The sequence below is a fragment of the Limanda limanda genome, chromosome 15 (genome assembly GCF_963576545.1).
Source record: "Limanda limanda chromosome 15, fLimLim1.1, whole genome shotgun sequence".
NCBI classification, from domain to species: Eukaryota; Metazoa; Chordata; class Actinopteri; order Pleuronectiformes; family Pleuronectidae; genus Limanda; species Limanda limanda.
In genome coordinates, this window is record NC_083650.1 from 17,666,184 (window position 1) to 17,680,355 (window position 14,172).

Here is a 14,172-nt window from a genome sequence, read left to right on the forward strand (position 1 = left end):
TAATCTTGTGTTTCTGACTGGGCTTTGAGTCTTATTTCAGGAAGGGCTACCGAGAGGCGAAAGCCAAGTAGCAGATGGAAACAAGTCTTCCAGGAAATTAGTGGAGGTTGGGGTGCAGCGAGAACATGAGTTGGCACGACGTCCGCCTGCTTTCTTTAAGTGGAAGAAAAACAAGGCGGGATAGAAAAAAAAAGGAGGGATAAAGCACATATAAGGGGGGGGGGAAGGGAAGTGGCATGTGAGGGTGTGTGGATGGGAGCTGTTATCAGAGCCATTTGGCGAGCTGGGTGGTAACCTGTACGAGCAGAGGGACAGAAGAGAAATGTGGCAGAGAGGCCCTTGCATACTGATGACCGGGCTCTAACGGCTGGATTGGCTCCCCGGCAGTTATTCATTAAGCCATTAAAGGAACACAACCAAGTCATTTGTGCGGCCTTCTGTTTCAGACTGTTTTTCTTCTCGGTGAGAGGAGAAACAGAATACACGTCGATGAATAAATCTGAGGCAAAAGAAAAGGGTGAAAGCGGTTGGACCTGGGCAGCGGGCTGAAGCCAGCTGTTGGCCCTCCTCCTGAGCCAGGGAAGAAGTAATTAATTGCGGAAGCAGCTCATGCAGGAGCTAATTCACTTTCAGGACACTTTGATGAATGAATGCCCATTCAAATTCAATCTACCTGCATTGAAATTAAAAGAGGATAATTGCATAGAACACTTGGTGAAACATGTCTTTTCTTAGTGACAGCCATTAAACGGGCAAAGAGCGCCAGCCAATTCGCCTGCTACCGAGGGCGAACAGCGCCCCCTTGTGTCCACAACCTCAGACAGCAAACACACTGAAAACTTCAGGTTCATTATATTGATTTTATTGCCATCCATATATATACATATATCTTTTTTCTTCTCTTGTAATATTTATATAGTTTAAAGCATCAGGATCACTGTGTAAACAATGAACAGGGAACAATGAAAACAGGCTTTAACATCACAATGACTTGTCTTCTTACAAAACATACTGTTTGAGGAATGTCTTCTCGCCCGTCTACACGCTGAACAGCATTATTTTGTCAAGTTTTTTTTTTAGTACAAAGACAAAGAGCACGTGTTAATCCCAACTTAAGGTCCACGCTGCTTCCACAATACTGCATGACTGGGAAAAGAGACACAGCACCAGCTAAACTCCAGGTGACCCTCGGCTGACTCGATGTGATCCTATAGTGCGTTAGTGGGGCGATGTGACATGGATCTACAGGAACAGCATATTTATCCCCCCTCCCACCCATTAAAATAAGCCTGGGTTGCCATAGTGACAGTGCCTGGGGTAAAAACGTAACACAGAAGATAAACAGCACGTGTTTATGAAACACAATAACGCACGAAAAGTCCTGTGGATGGAGTTAGTGTCTCACTTCAGGACAACTTAACATGTTACAAGGCAAATAAAAAAACTAAAAAAAACACAATCACTAAAGTCGTTGCATTGTCATACAGATGATTTTAAAGATCACTAGATGTGGAATTTACAGTGTGAATTAAAAGCAGAGCAGGAGTCCCGAGTCTAAACTACTTCTGTTGTGCGTCAGGTTTTGCGATAGTGACGAGCGCCAGTGGGAGCAGCACTTTGTGTTGTGTGTGTATCAACGATCAGTCAGAGGTCAAATGAGTTACAACGCGCTACGACCGCTCGTCTTGTAACGCACAGAAAAACTCAATTTGGATTAATGAACAATCAGCATCTATTTGACTGAGCTGAACTCTACACAGGCTAATTAAATGGTATCTCTTAGGTGGCAGCGGTCAGATTCTTCTCCCTTCGGTGTGCCGGGAGATAATAGTTTAATAAATGTGTAATGAGCGCAGGGCAGAATGGCTAAATGCTTTCACTGTCTTCCCATCTGCAGAGTCTCTGGTCAACACCTGCTGGAGAGAAAAAATTCCTCTCTGTTATGTGTCTGTTTAGATGCCTCTTATAAAGATTCAATTACATTTGGTTTTGGCTGAATGAAAAAGCAAAGAGCGAATTCTGGAATTCAGTCACAGCAGGTTTGGAGGAGTGCATTTCAAAATGAAATAGCTAATTTACTAATTTGGCCTTGATTTATCATATTTAATTCCAGCAGCAAAAAGGCTAATTGAACCCGCAGAGCTGCAACAGTACTTTGAAATTATCAATACAGGCACAAAAAAGAATGTTTAACCATTTAAAAATGAATCTAGTTCAATTAATTAACCAACGAAATCACACACTGATATCAAGGTGGATAACAACAATGTGTATAACTCCACTTGTTAGGAGGAATCAGGAAAGAAGGGTGTTTCCTGTGGGGCTGTTACATGCATCACAAACTCACACTGTTCATACCAAACGTTAAGAAACTCAGAAAAGTCACAAACAACTGACAACTTCACATGGAGGAAACTCTGCACAGCTCTTCCTTCTCCTGGTGTGGAGATGACGATCATAATTCCCTTGGATGCTGACACAAAGTTCATTCACAAATGTTAAGTTGCTGGAGTTAGAAGGAATGGCGAGCACTTGGTCTGCAATAATGCGCACGCCATCCGTGGATCTCCCAAACCGCCCCCGTCCTTCAGGTCACTCAGCGTTCTCCTGGCCCAGCTTGACTTCTTCTCCGCCAAGAATGGCTTCTGGAACACCTCCCTCTCCCTGGAACAGCTCCTCCATCAGCTGCTCCCCCGCGCTGCCGGCCCGTGACGCCCACATGGCGGCGCCCTCCCGCAGGCCCAGCGAGCGCAGCAGCCGGGCATAGTCCAGAAATGCAGCCTCGATGAGTTTATGTGCAAAGGGTGGTTAAGGAGAACTTGTTACTGTTGTCAAGCAGACCTCTCTGAGATCAGAAGTTAAAGCAGTGAGGGTTCGCTAAACACTAGAGACCCTTCTCAATATTATGCATATTATACTTACAGTGTATTCAGCTTGTGTTCACTGAGTTTGTGCTAATTACAATGGTAAAAAAAAAATGAATTGATAAATCACTCCTGCAGGGGAGGCTGGCCTTTAACACACTTCTGTTCTGGTCTGGTCTCAATAAATCATATGTTATTAAGAGGCTAAAAGCCAGTTCTGTCCAGTGAACAAGCCTAAAGGGCTCTTCAGTGTACATATACAGCAGCTATAGTTACTATATGACCGTAAAGATCATTTCTTTGTTGAGAAGATAATCACTTTTATTTCACAGTGTTTGACGATGTAATTTTCTTTTAGGTGTAAATATAAACATACTCACAAGTCAGACTAAAACCAGAAACAACAAAGACTGACCGGCAGGTACAGTAAATGGTTTATTATAACCTTATATCATTGGTCAAGTATGAAACGTCTTCAAAGTGCAGGATTTAAAGGTTCACTCTGTGACAATAAAGGGATATAAGCTTTTGGAAAGATGGGAAACGTAGCTCCATGTGCTCCATGGAGCATCTAAGTTGACCTTCATTGTTGATAAAAGCTCTCTGCTATCCAATGCTCGTCTGTAGCAGAGAGTTAGCAGCCGAGCTCACGCTGGTCAGAAGTTGCTCTGAGTACAGTCGGGGGTTTTCAAAAAGGATATTGGAAGAGTCGTTGATCTCCATCACCCCGGACTTCAGACAGGCTTCGATAAAGAGTGCAGCTCGGTCAAAGTGCCTCATGCTGCTCGGGAGACGGAAGGAGAAAGAAAGAGAAAGACAGGCAGGTAGATGAGGATGTGAGAACGATTGTCAGAAACCAGCATCATCTCTGCAATGATGTCTGTGATCCTGAAGCAGCCATCAAGCCTGTCATCACGAGGCCTCTTTAATTCTCTGTGAGAGCTTTTGTGCTGCTGGAGGAAACTCAGAACACTAGCTGTCAAGGAGAATGGGCCGACCAACAGCAGAGCCATGCTGAGGTAAAATGTATAAGGTCACACTATTTCATATACAGCAGAGTGTCCTTCACTGTACTCGGGAAGAAAAGAAGAGGAACAAAATGAAGTGTTCAGGACTGTGGATGAAAGAAGAGGGAGCAAGCGAAGAGGAAGGTCAGGCAGAAAAATCACAGGATAATCACATTTCAGAAAAAGATGAAAGTTTTAAAAAGAAAGAGAATCTCTTTTAGCAGAATAGTTTGCGAGACTGGATATATATTGGTATGCCTTTCTACAAATAGACAGAAAATGTCAGGTTTGTGTTTCTCATTTTCAAAACATTAGTCATAGACTATGCACAACTCTTAAATATATATAAATATAGGCAGTAGGCTCATGACAGCATCAGTCCTGGTTCTTACCTGTGGAGCATCTCTCCCACTTTGTAAAAGCAGCCCAGTGATATCAGCACCAGGATGGCTTTGGACTTGTGGTTGACCTGTGGGGAGATCAGGTGCTCGGCCCAGCGCTTCAGCACGTCTGAGCCCTCGGCTGGACTGAGACGCACCTGGAATCACACACAACAGGCAGGGAACTCAAACTCCAGCTGCTTTAAACATGCACATCCAAACCAGCTCATTCGTTCAGTGCATGAGCGTCGTAATGTTGGGCAGCTTTGAATGTCCATAACTTGGCTGTGGCTCCGAGATCTATTTGCACTTACTGTCTGTTTGTTGGTTGGTTGGTATGTTTGATTGATTTTAAGCAAGATTACTCAAAAACTTCATGACGGATTAGCAGCAAAGTTGGTGGAAGGATGTGGTATGGGTCAGAGAAGAACCCAGTAAATACCGGTAAGGATCTTGATCATGGGGCAGATCCAGGAATTTTTCTTTCTTTATCCCTTTTTATAATATATTGCGAGATAATGCATTTTTTATTTAAATTTTTACTGACTTTCCAGGGAATAATTCATAAATAATTCTTAAATTCATGGTAAAAAACAGCCATATTTAAGGAACTAATGTTTTGAGGTGTGGGCAGCTTGATTGATTTTAATGGGGCGGTTGGGCCTTGGCGGAGTTATGAGCTCTATTTAGTGCCATTCGTGTTCCTATGTGTAATAAACCTCTATATTTAGATTTAAAAAAAAAAAATCTTCTTAAAGTAACAGAAAATCTAAAAACTGAAACACACACACATACAGCAAGACACCATCTGCACCCACCGCCCCACCCCTCACCTACCCACACACTCAGTAACTGTCCAAACATTACACAGTATCTGATGTTTCCCTCTGATGGAAGCCGTCGTGCTGAGTTACCTTAGCCAGCCAGGCGGCTCGGTTCCACTCCCCGTAGGTCTGCAAGTAGCGGCAGGCGTCGGCTGCCTTGTCAATCAAACACAGCAGCTGTACTCCCTCTGACGAGCAGTAAAAGGGGAGAATATGTGCAAAGATGAGACACGGAGGAGTGACGGCCTATCACTACCTGCGATGGCTAAATCTTCCCAAGTCGAGTTGTTTCTCGATACACTGAAAGTTACACTTTGGTGAGACTGTTTTTTGCTTCAGGTTGAAAATTGCTGCAAAGGCCTAAACGGGATATTCATTATCTAAACATCTTTCGAAGCTGCAAGAGCCAAAGTAATATTCATTATAATGGTGGAGCAGAGAGAGCCAACCAGTATCAGATATGCCGTAAAACTACCTGCTAGCTTGCCATTAGCGATCATGTTGGTGGCCACTAATTTGATGGTGGACTGTGAGGGGCCTGAGGAGGTAATGGTGGTCACCAGACAGGCCTTGAGCGAATCACAGTAATAGCTGGTGTTGTCGGCGCTCGTCTCCAGTAGTAACTGCACCGCCCGGTCCGTCTGAGAGCAAAACAAAGAGATGACTGCGGTCACAAAGAGAAACAAGGCATTAGTGGCTCGCCCAGGTAATCACTGTGTGAGCTAAGCAGGACAGGATTGCAGGGAGGAATTATTGCTTATTATCTGTCTTTTCATCTGGGGGAGATGAAGGCTGAAGCTCACGCTGGGGTCAGCACGGCCTGGCCTCTGCCTGTCCCCCTAATGGTGGACTGCGCCTCCAACAAACAGTCTCCTGATTGCAGCCTGTGATTACAGGGAGAGCGGCGACATGGAGAGGGGAGAGAAGTGAATCCAGTGCACACAGGCTGAGAAGCCAGCGAGGACAGAGGCAGCACTTACTGTCCATCCTGCTTCATTAGGCTCCACAGCATCGGTATGACCTATTTACAAGTTTGCCAATACGCAGAGCTGAGGAGTGTGAAGTGTATGTGTGAGGAGAAAGGGGAAGTACATAGTCTGAACGCTGCAAAAAAGGAAGATGGAGAGAGAACGTGCAATTTGTGTCACATAGGTTTTTGAAGATGTGACAGCTGAAAACAGAAACTAAGAATGTATCCATTCATGTGTGAGGATATATTACAATATGTGTAGAATCCTTACAGGCGTGTGTGGGCAGTGCTGGCTTACAGAAACTTCTCAGAGTATGTTCAAGTTATGGTGTTCAGCATAAATTCCACCCATGAAGAGTTTTGCCATGACTAGTAAAACCAAGGTGGATCAGAAGCAACATTTCTCCTTCATTCTTAATGGAAGACCAGGTACTAGATGTAGTGAGCAAGGGAAGAGATTTGGGTCACACCATCAGGAATGATTTATGTGACAACAATTTGAAACGTCAGTGCTAGAAACTGTGCATGAGGAAACAGGCTGGCATGCAAATTTCCTATGTGTAGAGATGATGTTTAAACAATTATTTCTGAGCCTAATGGGCTTCATTCTACACAGCACACTTGTGGTGCCGCTACAGTAAAGCTAAAATTAAAAGCTTTGGACGGCAAATAATGATGCATTTAGGATTTGGGCCATACAGACGATGTGTTTGTGACCCAACCTCAAATGCAGAGCTGAAAAGTGTGATAATTTTATCTCTATTTTCTTTCTGTATTGTGCTATTTTATTTCTATACTGATATTTACCTATGAGTCTGAAATAAGGCTGGAGTGCATGTGAAGTGGTAGTGTAGTGCCTACCTGACCCAGCAGGAGGAGCTGGTCCGCACACTTCTTGGTGTGTTCATAACTGGTGCGCTTCACCTCCTGCAGGTGAACCCGATCCAACTGGAACTTCTGTTGAGCAGAGATAAAGGTAGTTTTGAGTGTGACTGTGTATGTGTGTGTGTGTGTGTGTGTGTGTGTGTGTATGTGTGAGAGAGAGAGAGAGCTATGAAATCAGTTGATACACAGATTACACACATATCATACATAGCTTATATAAGGACATTTTATGAGTGATGATAAGCAAAAAAGGTTTGGAGAAGAATTATAAGAATACAAAGCCCAGATATGGAGACTATAATAATAAAGTCTTTAAAATATTCAGGAGTTTTCACAGTGTCTCTGGTGCCAGAGCCTCCCATTCCGACTTTCATTACTGGTGGATTTATACCCGTTATTTCACTTCATAGTCCCTGATGAGGGCTCAGATGTTTTTCCCTGAACCAAAGGATGAGCATGAAACATTAAAACAGCAATAGATGCTTTAAAATATATGAGCTTATCCGTTTTTATAAGAATTCTGGAGAGGGAAAATGATATAATGAGGGAGGACATAACTGCAGAGCAGAGAACCAGCTGCTTTTGCCGTGTGTGTGTCTGCCTGTGTGAACATTTATGTATCTTTATCTACCACAGAAGCTTTTTTGTAGCTTTTATAATGATGAATTCTTCTGTGTGTAACAGCCGGTGGCATTAATCCTCACAGAGATACCAAATTAGTTTAGTAGCTTCAGAGTCGTGTGCTCTGCATTGGGGTCTTGGTTATTAGTAATTACAGATATGCTGCTGCAACTGAAGCTGCCTTATGACGACAGGAGCCGACTGAGGCTGCAGAATGTTTGGGTAACTCTTTCAAACTCCAAACTTTGCGATCCCTGTGTGGTTCCTCATTAACGGGGAGTAGAACTTCCACAAAAACAGAATAGAGCATTATCATAAAACGTCCTGAAAAACAACCAAAGACATAGAAAAGGATGAGCTAGTTTGAGACTTTTCCATGGGACAACTACTCACTGCAATCAGCTAAATCCTTCGACATTCGGCAGTTTGAAACTTCAGCGAGAGCTAAAAGCTACTTGACATCTTTTTCTTAACTGGCTAATCGTGTTTCACAAAGAAAAAAAATGTCCTCTCCTCTCCTCTGTTCCCTCGGGTGCACTGACAGAGACTTGTGGGGGAAGAAAAAAACTAAAACTAGGGAATGCCTGTCTTCACTTGCACAGTGGGCAATCTCTAAAATTACTTTCGCCTTTTTTTTTTACAAACTACTCTTCTAAAGTTAAGTCCACAGAAGTAATTTCCAGCCTGGACACAAAACCCTTATATTCACTATGAAAACATGAAGGTGACTATCTTTGTTCAGTGCGGTGCTGTGTCCAGCGGCATAGTGATGTGGCCAGACCCAGCAGAGAAGGGCCAATCGATAGGCATCTTTGGGAGAAACTTTTCTAATACTCTTTAGAGCGAGAAAGGTCGATTATTAAAGTGGAAAAAAAATAAAGAGGATTCGGGGTATTGTTTAAAAGGTCCCTCGATGCCGGGTCGCTGGTGTCATCAGTGAGACGCATTGATTCGAGCAATGATACACAAACAATGCAGGGTGTTTTATTTAATTGAGTGTATCCTGGTGTGGGCTAAAATCATTGAGGTGAAATGTCAGGGGGATGGAATGTAGTGAGGAATGAAGTGGACAACGAATTTGACCTCTGAGGCTTAAAGGTGTGAGCCGCTTCGCTTGAAGACGGCGGCTCAGGGAGACAACAGAGGAGACGCACAATGTCATTAATAATAGAATGCACTGTGTGAGCGTGACCATGTTGTTGACACTGTGGATAACAAGGGACAGGGTGTTGGTGTGGTGGTGTGTTTGTGTGGGACTGACTGGAAGATACTAAGTGTGTCTGAATGACACCCAGGAGAATGTATTTTTAAATGTCGACTGCTGGGATCGTGTGTTCTACTGTCTCTCACTGCTGAGAAGAAGAAAAAGCAATAAAACAGTTACAAGAAACTTTGTCCTTTTCTTTTTTTCTACTGACCTGAAAGTACGAGCTCTCACACAGGACGTCGTGGCAAATGTCCAGGTGGTTCTGCTGTGATGGCAGTGTGCCTTCACTCGGGGCCTTACCGTCTGCTGTGGCCACGCTGAGGTGACGAGCCTGAGCAAACAACTGAAGGTAGTGGGATGCCACCGTCCAGAAGTGAAGGTCTGACTCGTCCCCAAACAACCTGCGGTTCAATACAACAACACATCAGCTGGGCTCAGAGTAGATAAGGCTTATCTGTGGGGAATTCAGTCAAACTATAAAGCCTGAATCAATGTGTCACTTGGTTTTCACAGTATTCTGATCACTTATGACCTTAGACCACGCCTCGCTCCTTCAAGCTCCTCTCCTCCTGTTCAACACATCCCTCTGCTTGTTCTTGTGTCGTTTACCACCCTATAACATATCTGCACAGGCTGTTGCTAGGTAACCTTGCCATGTTAACAACAGCATGGAAACTTGGACGGCGAGATGCAGAGATATGAGATCGGTCACAGCATCCATGGTTCCAGAACGGTCCGTAGGACTTTCCAGGTACGTCGTGGCTTTAATAAACAGGATGCAAATGGAGGAGGGGGTGTATCGCATCTGCGCTCAGACTGGCTGTTCTAGATTTTCCACATGCTTGAGGGAAATGAGAAGTGGAGCAGAGCTGAGATCAGAGTTGCTGACAAAAGCTCTCACACGTCATGCTTTCTTGTGGAGATGTGGAAAGAACGGCTGTACAGTGAGGGCACAGTGAGCCCTGTTACTGTGGCTGATAACTCGACATTTTTAGAACTAAATTATTCAACACCACATTTGGATGATAATCTTGCATCAGCATGCTTATCTTTTCCCATTACATTACAGCTGTGAAGGAGCGTATGATGATATGAAAATACACAATTATAGTACAGACAATCTTCTGTAGAAAAATCCTTTCCAAACTATCTAATTATGTCTTGCTTGTTTGAATTATATTGTGTTCAATCACTGATCCCTGACACGGCTAAAAACAAGCCTCACTCACTATTAACTAAACTCCTGCCTGAGCTTCAAACAAACAGACAGGAAGACGTTATGTAGTCAAAGACAAGTTTAACACGTGTTCTGTTAAACGTTAACAGCTCCAGTGCTCACTGTCACATTGATACCTCCACCAAAACGGTTGTTCTCGTTTCGTTTGTCTGTCTGTTTGTTAGCAGGATTACACAAAAACTACCGGACAGATTACCATGAAACTTGTGGAAGGATGCAGAATGGCTCAGGAAAGAATCCATAAAATTGAGCTGCAGAGAGGAATAATTGGGTGGATACTGGAATTTTGTCTCACTTGTTTCTCGCACAACATATTCCAAGTGACAGGTACAACGCCTCAAGAGTGAAAGACATTGCATAACTCTTGCGAGTGCACACACAACTGCAACTTATACTACGAGGTCTGACTGTCTGCATGAACGGCAACAACTTTATGGAAGATAGGACGAGCGAGTATGCTGTAAGTAGCGCTGCACACAACTATACAATGGATCAAAAGCGCAAAACACCGGTTGCAGATCTGTTTTGTTATTATGAGAAGACAAATTGGCTCATTATGAAACTTTGGCAGGACAAATTAAAATATGGCAGGCTGCCACAGTTCAGATAATTCTGCTTTCAGATGGCGAGTCGGGCATTAGCCTTGGCTGGGGTATGCACTTGATTTGCCCCTCTTGTTGTGCAGTGTTTTACACTATGATGAAGTGACATGTTAGTATCCTGAAGGGCCATTTCACTTCTACGACCCTGTTCAAATATACGTCAGCTCGCACCTGATGTAAGTATGTGTCTCCACATGCATCTGGAGTGACCACTTGAGATGCAACTCACTTCCCTAATCTATATACATAAACACATGTATGTCATTGTTGTTTTGAAAGACCTTATGTGAATCAATGTGCAGTCCTACAATGATGTAAGATTGTATTGATGTAAATTGCAGTAGGTGGTCCTACAATGTGGCCCAGGACATGTTTACGTACACACTGCTTAAACATATTTCCACAGATCTCGACAATTCCTCAATGCATCTTAGGAGGGTTCAAACCTGTAGTGCTGTAGCAGCTTGTGGACCAGCAGAGTCAGATGTGAATACCAGATAGGATCAGGGTTTGAATGTTAATTATTACATCAGTTTATAAAAACTGTACTTTTGTTAGAACGCAGCGAGTCTCGCTGTCATGTCAAGTCTTCAAATGTTAACAATATAATTGAGCTGGGGTTCCTGTTACCCTCCTGAACAAAGAACCGTGTGGGCAGAGAGCAAACTGTGCTTTATTCCATGTTGATTTGGGACTCACCGTGAAACCAGGAGGCATCGCTGCAACAGACTGAACTCTGGGTCCTGTAGCACGCTCTTCACATCACTGGGGAGCCAATCAGAGACTAACAATCAGAACCCATCAATTGCACTTCTCAAACACAGCAGGCACAGAGTGGCTGTGAGAGGAGGTTCTCTTATCTGTGAACCCACAGACGTCAGTACATGCTCTTTGGGCCTGCTGTTTTAAACACAAGGGACGCTGGGACTCTGACTGCAATCCAAAAGTACATTCAAACCAAAACTGACATTAGGAACAAAGACAATGGCAAACATACACAATCATGCATCAACATATCAAACATATCAAATATTCCACTTTGAACAGCAGTGTGTGTAACTGCCTTTCTAAGACACAGCAGTAGTGTAATGACTCACTTAGACAGAGAGTTGAGCTGCTCCTGGATGAGACCCTTTATCTCGTTTTTCTCAGTGTAGTCTCTGAAACAGAAGGATCAAACTCAGTCAAATGGCGCCTCTCACTTCTTCCTAAAATAAAACCTGACCTGATTTTAAATGAGAAGCTGAGAACCAGCTTGTTAAGAGAAGTCGATTTGTAGTGTCAGGCAGTAATAGATAGCTCTACGTTTACATTTAGGCTGAGGTCAGGTAGCACCTTTCGCACCGCTGCTAATGCAGCTGCCTGAGTCATGATAAGCAGCCAGTCGTGTGTGGTTGATGAAAGAAAGCAGTGTTGAACTATAAGGTCTCAATTAAATGGGGCACACTTACATCAGGCTACAGTTAAACACAGATGCACTGGAGCTGTCTGAACAAACAGAGATACTGTGCGTCTCTGAGGACGGTCTTTATTGGCTCCCATGTTGACAAAGGTGTTTTTTAATGAAGACTATTAAACTGAATTGCTTGGGTGGTTGCCATATGTTATGGTTGTGGTGGAGAACCTAGTGAGCTTCAGGAGACCCAGATGTCTGAAGAGGCAGTTTACTGGTGCTTGATACATCAAGGAGAAGAGAGATTGTCTTACTCTGAAGGATGTCCTTCTTTACAGGGTGTATTGACACCAACATCTTCTCACATAGCAATAGACTCACATTGTAGATCCCAATAATTGTTTTTCAAATTTAGTCAATTGTTTCCACTCATCAGCCTGATCTCATTTATGCATCGGTATTAAGAATAACTACCCCTGCTTGCTCTGTCTCCAGAAAATATTGAGATTTCTCCCAAACTGCATGAGACACCGAGAGCCTGGCTGTTTATTATGACTGTGCACCTCATTAGTAATATGACAGCCAACCTAGACACAAAGTGAACTGCCGTTTTAAGGAAAAGACATTCAAGTGTGACCTGTGTGAAGAAGAACGGTCTGGCTCTACTTTGAGACTTAAAGACCTAATAACTGAATAAAAAAACATCTATGCAAATCATACTTCTTGATGATTGAAATGAATTAATTCACAATTAAGTTTCTGTTTCATGTATTACTAGAAATAACTGACTAAAAACGTTAAGACTATTCCAGCTCACAACTCAAAACTGAGCAAAAATTTGCCTAAAAAGAAACTGGGACTAATATGTATTTAATACAAAAGACAATCAGCCCGATAACAGCTCTACATAAAGCTAAAAGTTTATATTTAGATATGCTTTACTGAGCCTTGCATGACATACTGTAGAAGCCCGCCTGTAACTGTTGCAGAAAAGTTGAAATCATCAATACACAGTCTGTAGGTTTAAACACAGTTTAACCTATAGCAGCTGTGCTCACTCTCTAATGCATGCTGTTTGGATATCAATAATTGAAACAACAAGCCTCTATCAAGGAGCTGCTCTGCAAACTTGATTTAGCTTCAGGGATAAGTACCAGTTAGGTTTGTATTTTACAGCCGGTGAACACAACGGAGGATTAGACTTGATTAGACTTTACTTCGCTGAGACGATTAATTTCAAAATGCAATGTTCAGCCTTGAGTACTGCATCTCCAGCACTAAATAGTCCGTTAACACCACAATGTTTTATTTTTCAATAAGCTTGCTTAGTGTTTGTGTTCATATACTGTTTATTTCAAACAAAGTGTGATTGTCAATGATATCAACACATCACCACTGCCGTTGTATGATATCAGTATCATCACCCCTTATCTTTATTTGAATTTTTTATTGAAATTGTTTTACCAACATGAGCAGCAATCCTTAGTTCGGATAATTTTGTAGTTGCTGGCACTGAGAGACATATACTGAAACAAGTACCTGTGTTATTGTGTTGGTAGACTAATAGTGTTGGGGGAAAATAAATATATACCAGCAATTTTCCACATGTCAGAGAGTTGAGACCTACACTTGAGTGATATCCATGGTGAAGGTTCCTGACCAGGGCTGCAGGAGAAGGAATGCCTTGAGGGTGAGAGCGGCTCTGGGAACCAGCAGGTAAGGACACCACACTGGATCTGAACATGTTCCCCACAAACAAAGACACACAATGTTAAGCTGTTCATAGCCATCATCACAAAGAGCACTATCATCTGCCATTATGGAACTGAGATGCTCCAATCAGTCACGTTCATAAGCAGGAATGGTGCAGCAGTCAGAGGCAGGATGTTTCATTTAAATTCTGCTACGGTGAGCACGTTATCGTCTACAACAAATCGACACCATCGTCAGCTCTCATCACCAACAGCTCTCCTGACATGTGTGGCTTTTTCATTCTGAGATATTTTTACTCTTTTTGTGTGTTGGGAACGCCGTCAATGTGCTACAGTGAGTAAGTGGCTGTCACTTACTCGCTATAAATCCTGCTGAGAAACTTCTGCTGTATTCGCACATCAGGTCATTAAGTTTTTTCCGGCCAGCACCCTAGTAAAAACTGTGTGGAAAGTCCACAGCCTGTCACTTG

General features: G+C 43.0%; 1 protein-coding gene across 1 annotated transcript in view; it reads right to left on the minus strand.

The window, feature by feature from the left end:
* Positions 1-846: 846 nt before the first annotated feature.
* Positions 847-14,172, minus strand: part of wdr11 (WD repeat domain 11) — a 53,386-nt gene continuing 40,060 nt past the window's right edge. The window contains exons 20-29 of the mRNA XM_061087707.1: positions 13,618-13,726; positions 11,695-11,757; positions 11,297-11,362; positions 8,970-9,159; positions 6,907-7,002; positions 5,551-5,716; positions 5,166-5,263; positions 4,264-4,409; positions 3,566-3,645; positions 847-2,795 (exon numbers count right to left, since the gene is read on the minus strand). Coding sequence (XP_060943690.1) covers positions 2,593-2,795; positions 3,566-3,645; positions 4,264-4,409; positions 5,166-5,263; positions 5,551-5,716; positions 6,907-7,002; positions 8,970-9,159; positions 11,297-11,362; positions 11,695-11,757; positions 13,618-13,726 — 1,217 coding nt within the window. The 3' untranslated portion in view covers positions 847-2,592. The remainder of the gene's footprint in view (positions 2,796-3,565; positions 3,646-4,263; positions 4,410-5,165; positions 5,264-5,550; positions 5,717-6,906; positions 7,003-8,969; positions 9,160-11,296; positions 11,363-11,694; positions 11,758-13,617; positions 13,727-14,172) is intronic.